Source organism: Mus musculus, chromosome 4, assembly GCF_000001635.26.
Source record: "Mus musculus strain C57BL/6J chromosome 4, GRCm38.p6 C57BL/6J".
In the NCBI taxonomy this organism is placed as follows: Eukaryota; Metazoa; Chordata; class Mammalia; order Rodentia; family Muridae; genus Mus; species Mus musculus.
Window position 1 is genome coordinate 112,764,322 of NC_000070.6, and position 11,584 is coordinate 112,775,905.

The following is an 11,584-nucleotide window of genomic DNA, read 5'->3' on the forward strand; positions in this document are numbered from 1 at the left end:
AGGAGCTGAAGGGGTTTGCATCACCATTGGAAGATCAACAATATCAAACAAACAGAGCCTCCAGAGCACGCAGGGACTAAACCACCAACCAAAGAGTTCACATGGAGAGACCCATGGCTCTAGCTGAATATGTAGCAGAGAATTGCATTATCTGACAATGGGAGGGGAGCCCGTTGGTTTTGTGGAGGCTCAAAGACCCAGAATAGGGGAATGCTACGGTGGTGAGGCAGGAGTGGGTGAGTATTTGGGGTGCACCCTCACAGAAACAGGGGCAAGGGGGGTGGAATAGGGAGGTTGCAGAGGGGAAACTGGGATGGGAGAAAACTTTTAAAAGTAAATAAATAAAATAGTCAATAAAAAATTGTCCCTGCCTTTTTCATTCAGGGAATTACACACAGGATCCTACCCTTCATGGTGAACTATTGGTAGATTTTTAAGGCAGAGATAATCATTGTCTTCAGTTTTGTGAGTCCACCATGCCACAGCAGAAAATCTGAAACATGTGGTCATACAGAGAGTCCTGGTTAAAAAGCAATGGATTACAAAACAAAGTAAAATCATAAATGTGAGATGGGGACATGCCAGTAGGAGAGAGAATGATAAGCATGAAAGGGGAATAAAGAATATTAGAGGCAAGAAAGCAGACTGCTTTGTAAGCATGTATAAAATTGTCCAAGGAGAAATTTCATCAATAAAAATGAGAGTATGTATCTACCTTGGGTGAGTACTGTGGTCTGTAAGAGAAGGAAGGTCATAAAGAATCCAGGTAAATAGGAAGCTGAAGACTCCATCACACCTGAAAATTCAAATTGAAAATGTGGCTTCAAAATTGAGTCAGTAAGAACCATGACAACTCTGAAAAAAGCATAAAAAACCCATTCTGAAATTCTACCTTTCAAGAAAATTCCCCTTGAAAGGAAAAGTATTAATAACTAGTGCCACTCCTCTGAGATAATCTCTACTTGAGTCCTGCCTTGTTTTGTACTTGGCTCAGTGCCTTCAGGAGATTAATCTCACTGAAGGAAATATTATTCTTCCATAAAGAAGAATAAAATCCTGTCATTTTCAGCAAAACAAATATAACTGGAGGACATTATATTTAGTAAAATAAGCGAGGCTCAGAAAAACTATTTCATTGTGCATTTGTGGAACCAAAAATATAAACCTAGACAAGTTTTACAGAACAAAGTCAACATAAATAATTGCTTTAAAGATCAGAGACACAGTTACCACTTCACACCATCCATATATACAACCAGTGTAAATCAATACCAGTGAAGGTGTTACTGTCTTGATGCAAAATTAAAGTTACAATTTTTTTACATTGGTATAGGATTTATAGATTGATACAGGTTTAAAGTTTTCATTGGTATACATTTTTGTATATGGGTCAAAATTGGAAATTAATATTGGTACATTTAGATAGGCATTGTGCCTATGCAACTCATTTAAGAATGCAAGGCTTTGACCCAATCCTTCTATAGCTGCTATTACAAACTGTTTAGGATGATTAAGTAAAGCAATTAAAGGGCCAGATAGTAAACTCATGGTTATATCCTGTTTTAATTATAATGAAGCATTTAAAATATTATTCAATTAGAAATAACTAAGAATAGTCATGGTTTAAAAGTTCAGATATACTTTATTTAGATAGTCTTCAAAACCATAAGAAATTCACAGAATACGACGCTTATAATCATTTCATTATTATTAGTTTTTGACTGAGAGACATGTTTGCTCCTGACAGTATCCCCTTCAAAGCTCGAATAAAATATTGAACATCATAACCTCCATATAGAGTTGCTCCAGTCGTGCTAAGGTAGCCACTAGACAGGAATTGCCCTAATTCATCTACAGACAAAAAACTCTATCCAGGAAAGGACACAAGACACAGATAGTTGAGAGTTGAGCTCTGTCAAAAACAAAGGAAACTACTCCTTCATAATTCCTGCTTCACTTAACGTCTGTCAGATAGATGGTTTGGGGCTAGAAGGCTAAAGACAGATGCTCCAATGTTTTGAGGAATAGGGGACTGTCCAGGTTGTCAGCTGTCTCTGCAATTTGTTTAAGTTTTGTATCCTATGTTTGTGTACTTTGTATATATTCAGGTTATAATAGCTTGTCCTCAGATCTCTGAAGAGGGTGAAGACTAGCTATAATCTTATAACCATACTTAAGTTGTTTAGCATTTGAGGAAGATGATATAGATTTGAAAGGATGGTTTTCAGATGTTAATGCAAGTTAAAATCAAAACATAATTCAGGTATAGAATTGTAAATTCTTTTACATTAGGATAGATATTAGGGTAGTTTACCTAAATTGATAAAACAGATGGACTAACTGTTATTAGTGTATACCAGAGCTTATAGTTTATATTACTGTTATAACTATATTCAAATATATCTGAGAGAAAATGTCTTTTATTGGATGAAAAGGGGTGTATGTTGTGGATTTGGTTTAATGCTTGAATTATGGATTTCCAAACTCACAGAAGAATTCCCCTTGTGAGATGCTGAGGTTCCTATCCCCAGCTGGCTCTAACTGGTAAATAAATTTGCTGGCAGCTAATGGCTGGGAGACAGAGGCAGGATTTTTGGATTTGTGGGCAAGGTGACAGAAGTATAAGCAGAATTGCCATGCCATGAAAGGAATAAGATCAGACTTAAGAGCAACAGGAAGAAATGCATACTAATTATGTACGATCTCAGGAAGAGAGGCCACAGCTCCTGTCCTGGTTGGGTCTAGGGTCACAAAGATGGAATATACATTTTAAGAAGTAGTAACTCAGGAGTATCGGAGGTGAGATGTTAGCAATTGAATTTTAGCATTGAAGTTTAGGAGAGGTTCATTCATTAAGCTGTTTAAAGTATATTAATTATAAGGCTGCATGTGTGTGCCTTTCATTTGAGAATCCAGAGCATTGGAGTGGGTAATAAGGGACTTGTGCCAACACTGCCAAGGAGATTAGAGCAGATTAATCACTACAGTAACAGATAGATATATAGATAGACAGATCAACAGACAGACAAACACAAACAGACAAACGGAAAGACAGACAGCAGACAGATATTTAGCTGTGTCTGTTGAGAGAGCCTAGAAGTAGCAGGCTCTCTAAGTATCATTACAATCAATGTCCCATGGGTGTTTAGACTAATACTTAATGCCAGTGCCAGAGTATGAAAAGAAAAAGTTGATCATGGAATTATAATAAAATGAATACATTGGGGATTTGAGGCTTGCTCTCCTATATTAGGGAAAATGTAGTTTTGAAAGAAATATCTTAACAATGGATTATATCAGTCCAATAAAACACCTATGAGTTAAAATTAATATAAATAAATAGATTTTAAAAATTAAAGAAAAAAATAAATGTTAAAAGGCAAAATAATTTCATTAAAATAGAATATCAAGTTATAAAATAAGGAAATGTGGAAATTAGTTGGCAGGATCATCTTCTTAAATAAAATTCACTCAAGTTTCTAAATGTCCTACAATCATCCACTCTCCTATAAAAGTTTTAGGAAAAAAATCCCCCAAGCCATTTTAACAGGATTTTCCCTCTTTGATAACATAATATCTGCTGTGGTCCCTCTTATATCATCCAGTATGTAGTCTGATAGCAAGAAACAATTCTGTCAGTACAGTTCAGTCAGAACTCTTCTCATGCGTTGTTCAGTTTTAGAAATTCTTTATCCACTAACATTAATCTGTCTTTGCTTATAAACTCCCATTTGTTCAGGTTGTATTCAGTTGAGTCTCATCTCATCTCTGTCAAAATCTGATTGCATTTTTCATCGTTTTTAATGATAAGGGCCTGAGTAAAGTCTGCCCTAACAATTTTAACAATTTAAGTTTAACAATTTAAGTTTAACAATTGTGATTGAATTAATTTTCTATAATATTAGAAATCTTCATTTGTTCCTATGATGCTAACAATTAATTTAGCAAGAGACAATAACATAAACACTAGTAGATAAAACTGAAATAGAAGCGAGATTTTATTGTAGTAACAATGGAGTACCCCTGCTGCAGGTTGCCTAGCCAACATGTCTAACAGTAGGGACAAGTTACCTGAATAGGCCACCTCCTATAGCCAGACAGAACCTCCAGTAGAAGCATAGGACCTTCCAAACACCTACAAAATTTTCTATCCCAAAATTTCCTGTCTAAGAAATGCAGGGATGGAGCAAAGACTGAAGGAAAGGCCAACCAATAACCAGCCAAACTCAAAACACACCCCATAGGCAAGTACCAATCCCTTACATTATTGATGATGCTCTGTTCTGCTTGCAGACAGGTGCCTAGCATAACTATCCTCTGAAAGGCTCTGTCCAGCACCAGACTGAAACAGAAGCATATATCCACAGCCAAATATTAGACAGAGGTTAGGGGTACTTATGGAGGAATTGGATTGAAGGCCTAGAAGTAGATGGGGACTCCAACAGGCAGACAAACATAGTCAACAAATCTGGAACCCTGGGAGCTCTCAGAATCTGACTCATTAAAAAAAGAACATATACAGATAGAATGACCTTCTCCAGAATACCTGCCCTTGCTCACACATATATAGCAGACAGGCAGCTCAGTCTTCATGGTTGCCCTTTGTGACCTCAGTAGGAGAGGATGCACCTAATCTGGGAGAGACTTGATGTGCCAGGGTGGGAAGATACCCCATGGGTGTACCACCCTCTCAGAGAAGAAGAGGAGAGAGAGGATAGAACTTAGAGAGGGAAGTGCCAGAAGGGGGATATGTGTCTTGAATCTAAATTAATTAACTAATTAATTAATTTAAAATTGAGTACCCCACAAAATAGTTCCAAATAAAAGAAGTAGAGAGTAGATAACTTTATCAATCAATAAAAATTTCTAACAAAGAATTGCATATACCAGTATCTAGTGGGTAAGATAATCATATTTGATGGTCTAGGCTTAAATAAATATTGTACACCTAATCAAAAAAGAAACTATACAAATATAAACTGGTAAGAATTTTATAATATGCTTGTCCTTTAATCCTCAAGAAAGAACTTAGAAAATTTCCCGGACTTTAAAAGTCTTGAAAGATCTACATCATTAATGCCTTGCATAATCCTTGATGAGATTATTTTCTATAAAGAACACTGCATGAACAAATTGTAAGACTGGAATGGATTCTCTGTGTAGATTGAAGTTTTTGTACTGTTTTTGTGTGAACTGAAATTCTCAAGGAAAAAATAATCTTCACCTATATTAAATATCTACAAAGTTTTGCAGATATTTAAAATTGATGGTTAAAAATTCTGTGATTATATGAAGCTGGAATGTTGCAGATCCAGAACCAATTATCTTGGGCTTCCTTTACACATATAAATATGACTTTATTAACCAGTCTGTGTTTGATTTAGCACTCTAGTGGCTATCAGTGATTTTCTTTTTAATAATGGGTAGACAGTGATATCAGAAAGATGGTTCAGTGACTAAGAGCACAACCTCTCTTGCAAGTTAAATTCTTGCAAGTTAAACTCCTAGCACCCACATCAGACATCTCACAACCACCGGTAATTCCAGCTTCACCTCTGCAGGCACTGGTACTTTCATGCACATACCTACACAGAAATAAAATAAAATAAAAATGTAAGAATATATAAACAGACACGCAGCATTCACCAACCCAAAGGCTTCAAGAGATAGCATCTGAGAGCTATAGAACTTTTCCCACATTGCTTGTAACCCACTGCCTGATGATAGCACTAATATATAAGTATCTTGATTTATGGCTTCCTTTGTCCTGTTACTTCATGAAACTGTTACCAGCAGTTTCATCTAAATAAATAAATTATTTTTCATTCTCTAAAATTAATTGGCTTTACATTGGCACCTAAAGCAACGATGAATGTTTGAAAGTTCCCAGGGCATTTAGAGGTCTGGTGGGGACATCCTTGTGGAGACAGGGAGGAGGTATGTGATGTGGAACAGTCAGAGCATGGACCAAGAGGGGAATAAAATCTTGAGTGCAAAAATAAATAAATAAATAAATTTTTAAAAAGACAGACAAAAGGAAACTTATTCCAAAGCTTTACTTTTGAGAGACAGTTGCTCCCAAAATAAAAGTAAGAATGTGGTAAACCAGAAGTTTATAGACTGGCAATACCAATGTAACAACTAAAGACATCAATAACTTATGAACTAGATTCTGGAAAGTGAAAGAATTTTTTGAGGAGGAAAGTCCTGCAGCTGTTTTCACTTCTGATAAAATTGTGGGAGGAGGAGAAACCTAACATAAACAAAACTGAGAATGAAAAGTGTAACAGTTGTATGTGGGCTGAGATATTCCAATTCAGGAACCTTCACAACAAAGTGGTCTGTGCACATGCCTAGAATGCAAATGAAAGTGGAGCGTGGGGACATAAAACTGTAATCTCAGTGTTAGGTGTAGGAGTGGAACTAGGTGGATCCCAGAGGCTTGTAGACCAACCAAACTAGCCAAACCAGTGAACTTGAGGTTCAGTGAGAAACCCTGTCTCTAAAGTGAAATGGAAAGTTATTGAGGTAAATACCTGATATTGGCCTCTGACCACATACAAACAAGCACAGACACACACATATAAACACACACACACACACACACAAAAAACATATACACACATATAAACACACACACATGCACACAAACACTAGCACATGCACATATAAACACACAAACATATGCACACATAAACACACACATACACACACTCACAAAGATACCCCCCACACATAAAACAAAATAAATCTAGCATTGAGTACTGTAATTAGAACATTAAATTTAATATATAATTACTAAATATTATATCAAAATATATTTTATAAATACAACATCAAAGTATATATATAATAAAATGAGGATAGGATTCACACAGTGAAAACTATTAAATATGGTTTGGAGAATTTAAAAAGCCACATGAATGCAAAGATGTAACAATTCACATATTGACAAAGTATTATTTATAAATTTACTGTTAATTTTTACCTATACAGTAAATTTAATCCCAAAATCTAAACAGATTTTTATAAGGAAGTTAGTATAGTACATATATAATTTTATGGATATTGATTATGCATAAATATCTATTTTCTCAAAGATTTAATATTCATTCATTTATTTATTTTCCTGAGGCACAGTCATTCTAGGTTGCCAAGAATAGCCTTGAACTCCTTGGCTCAAGATAACATCTAACATTAGAGTTGATTAAATCATTTTCAAAAATGCATATTTACGGTATATACTAATTGACTCCATGATGGAAGTACTGCTCAGGCTATGAAACTCAGCATGTATACAGCACCACCTGCCAAAATGAAAACAAAAGCCTAATACATTAAATTCATACTTCTAGGAAACTGTATACTAACATACTGTACTTACTTTGCTCATTGGTTACTGTAGTTCTACTTCTGGCAAACTGTTCTTATTAACTGAATAATGTCAACCTAGAGCACATTTTTCATGCTTAAAGCTCACCCAAAGAAAGGCTCAGTGCTATACTGGGATCCCAAGCACCCAGTGTAGTCACCATCCATCCAGCTAATAGACTTTTTATTGGCATAAACCCATGCCCAAGCAATCTTGTCTGGTGAATATATCAGAACTGTACTGATGCACATGTTAATATGTACAGTATAAATTTTTGTTTGTTGTTGTAACTGTTCATTATAGACATTTAAAGCAAAAACACTTGAATATGTAATATGTAAGTGACAGTGACCCTATAAATTTATGGGCATTTAAAAAAGGAACAACTCTGTGTCTTAGACAAATCAGACCCAAGTTTGACTAATGCTTTGACAGAAACCTCTAGAGTGACCAAGAGACCATTCCCAACAGTAACAAAGCAGCCCTAAATATGTCCATGTTATATACTGGGTATGATTCCTAACCCCAATATGTCCTGAGCATCAGGCAATTGCAATGGCCACTGTCCCTTGCCTCTGTACATTACCTACAGAACCTTCCTGAGTCTCTGAGTGATTGTACATATGCATAGAAGCTGCCACCCAATCCTTCCCCTCAGGTTCCATGGAACTACTTGTACCATAGTCTTGGTTCTATAACCAAGTACAATATTGCCATGACTGTCCTTAAGCAGCCTACTAGCAAGTCATACAGCCTGCCTTTGCCTGGGAAAGACCTTCCTGGAGCAAAGGTGAGTGACACACACCTTGTGCAGAGGTTCTTCTTAATTATCCCAGCCCCCGAGTTCCAGAAGAGAGGCCTGAAAAAAGGTTGTTCTTCCCTCAGGCTCCTAGTAGACCAGCTGTATCACCTACTACCACCTAATAGAAATGGAGATGCCCAAGAGTCCTCAGATCATCTTGCTTTAGTAGAGACCACAGGGTATTTAGGCTCCATACACAGGTGCTATGCCTAGACCCCCTTGCAACCACCTAGGAACTTCCTGACCAAATGAACTCTAACTTCTAGCAATTTGCCAGAGGAATTACAGAAAGTTTTTATGACTTATTCTATAGACACAGCCATAATGTGGTGAAATCTGTGAACTTTGTGTTGGTGAATGGCTTCCCCCAACTGACATATATAAAGATAGAATTTGAAGTACATATTTATTAAGTAGGCTGAGCACTGACTTGAAGAAAGGACAGTAATGATAATCATAGCAATCAGTTCCAAATGCAAAAAAGATTGGAGAAGGCACTGAGTCACAACTGGATGAGGATGAGCATGGCTTACATTCCTTGAATGTTGCAAGTTGGGTTCATAAAACAGGAATCATGAACTTCAGATTCATCTCTGTGCTTTTCCCAAATGCCAAGAAGAAGAATGTCCTCACCTGGCTTCAGAACACTCTTGGAATAATTTCTAGCTGCTCTAAGAATTAAAAAGAAAAAAATACTGCTGCTGCTGTTCCAAGAGGAAGAGTATGTGTTTTCTTCCTGCAGCCCTCTGCCCATGGTTCAAATGATATCCTTGTGGCATTAGTAATCTCTAGATCAGCAGACACCATTTTTACTGTGTTCTTCTAGCTGAGGCTGGGTGATGGCACTCAAGGTTGTTTCTTAATGATTCCTTTGGGTTGGGGCACTGAGGAACCAGAACACCTCTTCTGCAGAGTTCCCTGTCTCCTAACACTTTGGAGCTCTGTATTGTCTGCCTTTGAAATGTACATAAGGTACCCATTTCCTCCTGAGTCTGGGTTGTCCACGCATGGCTTCTCTATGCATGGATACTCTAGGGGTTGACAGCAAGCATACATGATCACAAACAGTCTCTTATATGATACTTGTGTGTCCCCATACCAAACTGACTCACGTTCAAATAATTAAAGGAAAAACAAAATTTCATTTAAAGCATCTAAATCTCCGATAGAGACACTGAGTGACCATGAAGACTTATACTGACTTATGAGAACTTTCATATAGACTAGCTTGTTACTTAAACTCTGAAATAAATCGAGTTAGACTAAGGTAATAATGGACTAGGAAATAAATGACTATATCTATCAATGTTGATGACAAAAGGTCTGATTATAGTCATGAAGTATTAGCATGTTTGTCCAAGGTTTGCTAATGGGCAGGAACCCTCAATAATCAAATGAACTAGGTGCTTCATCCTAGGAATGTCAATTGGCATTTACTTGGAACAACTCTAGTGTTTTTCCATGAAGGAGAAGTCTTTTGACCTCAAAATTTTTAAGAAAATGTATTTTCCCTCCTCTTCCTATGAAGCAATTGATTGCACAGCTTCCATTACTAAGGACTAACCATCTTCAGATCTTCCTCTGTTACTTATGTTAGATCACTTCTTCCACACAGAAAAAGAAGTTCATCTTCACTGATGTAGATAATTAATGTAAAAACATATCTTGTTAAGGAGGTAACATAAGCATGCTGCTGCTGGTTTACTGTCAGGGTGCTAGATTACAAATCTGTAGTTAAAACAATCCTTGCTAATCAAAAAACATGCTATTCTAAGAAACATGTACCTGTTTATAATATAGACATATGTCTACAAGCAGGGTTTGTATGTGTCCTTTCTATAATTATCAGATTGATCCATCACTGGCATCCAGGATCTTAGGTTTCTAACAAGATAACATGTTGCACCTGAGGGAGTCTGGTTTAGTTTGGACCATGTGGGAAAATAAGGATAAATTGTTGTCTTTAAGAGGAACAAGCATCTGAGCCTTTTTCATTAGTGTTTTAACAACCTGAAGAAGAGAAGGCAACATGTGTTCTGAAACTACCTTTATCAGCATCTATTTGCCTCTGTATTAACTGTGAAATGCTAAACCCTGATTTTTTCGAACTCTCTTCAAACTCCCCATTTGAAAACTACTTTCATTGGACAATACACAGTAGGATCCAATGTAGTAGGAAAATTAGGATTAAAAATAATTTACAGTCTATACCCTACAAATAGCAACCATCACATTGTAAGCAAATTTTTAATTACTCACCAAAATGTGGTTTAATCAATGCAAAAATGTCAGCTTGACTTTGCTCCATCTGTGTCCTCAGAAACATTACTGTGTAAGCCAAAGTTGCTGTGTGCAAAGAAAGGAAAGGGGCAGAGCTAAGCTAGGAGCCTACTCATTTAAACTGCATAATTCAAATTAGTAAATCTGAGCCACGCCAAGGCAAGTTAGCACCAGAAATAAAAACCCTTTATGAAAGTCAATCTAGCAGCTTGTTCCTGAATAAAGGAAATCCCCTCTGCACAAAACCAATTTGTTTTTCTTTCTTTCAGCTTTATCAAAGTTTAATTAGCAAACTAAAACTGACTATTTAAGGTATGTAAATACAAGATAGTATTTTGACATATAAAATCTGAATTGCCACAATCAAGCTAATTTGCATATGTCTTGCCTCATATGATCTTTTTGTGGTATCTACTTAGGAGAACTACCTATTAGGCACAAACATAAGTATGTGAAATATAGCCACCTTGCATAAAACGTAGTCATCTTGCATAGCTAACATGTTTATTAGTTATCACCTCAATTCTTCCTTTTCCTAGTTCATTGGATATATGGCAAATACTGATGATCTACTCTATACATTTTACATAATCGAATGTTTTACTTTCTTTGTGTGAGTGAAATTAAGTATTCTTCTTTCTATGTCTGGTGGTCATAGCACATCAGCAACCCTAGATGCCAGATATGGAACTACAGGATTTAATTTTTTTCCTGTCTTTTGTCTTTCTTTGGTTCCATCATGCCTTGATACTCTGGTATTTCTCTCAGAATGAGAATGTTTATTCTGTTCTGTATTAGACAATCACAGCTAAAAGTAGTTTTGAGCCTTAACAGACACTTTGAACTCATATTTTTTAAAGAATATTAGTACTGGTAAGAACTTGAAGGCTCTAGAGATGAACTAAATGCATTCTGCTTTATAAGATGATCCTGAATCTTTGGGGGCCAGGGGTTGAATATAAAATGCCTCTCATATATTCATGGTTAAACACATGATCACAATACGATAGCTCTATCTTGGAAGCCTCTGTAAATTTTAGGAGCTGAAATAAATATACCATAGGAGCTTCTTATTCCCAATCCTTCCTGTTTCACCCACAATGGCTCAGAAACAGAGGCTGGAAAACACC

The 11,584-nt window shown here is 36.4% G+C and overlaps 1 protein-coding gene and 1 pseudogene across 1 annotated transcript in view; one reads left to right on the forward strand and one right to left on the reverse strand.

Moving 5' to 3' along the window:
• Nucleotides 1-10,540, reverse strand: part of Skint10 (selection and upkeep of intraepithelial T cells 10) — a 64,032-nt gene extending 53,492 nt beyond the window's left edge. The window contains exons 1-2 of the mRNA NM_177668.2: nucleotides 10,434-10,540; nucleotides 716-796 (exon numbers count right to left, since the gene is read on the reverse strand). Of these exons, the coding sequence (NP_808336.1) occupies nucleotides 716-796; nucleotides 10,434-10,500 (148 nt within the window). The 5' untranslated portion in view covers nucleotides 10,501-10,540. The remainder of the gene's footprint in view (nucleotides 1-715; nucleotides 797-10,433) is intronic.
• On the forward strand, nucleotides 7,771-8,947 carry Gm18400 (predicted gene, 18400; annotated as a pseudogene).
• Nucleotides 10,541-11,584: the final 1,044 nt, after the last annotated feature.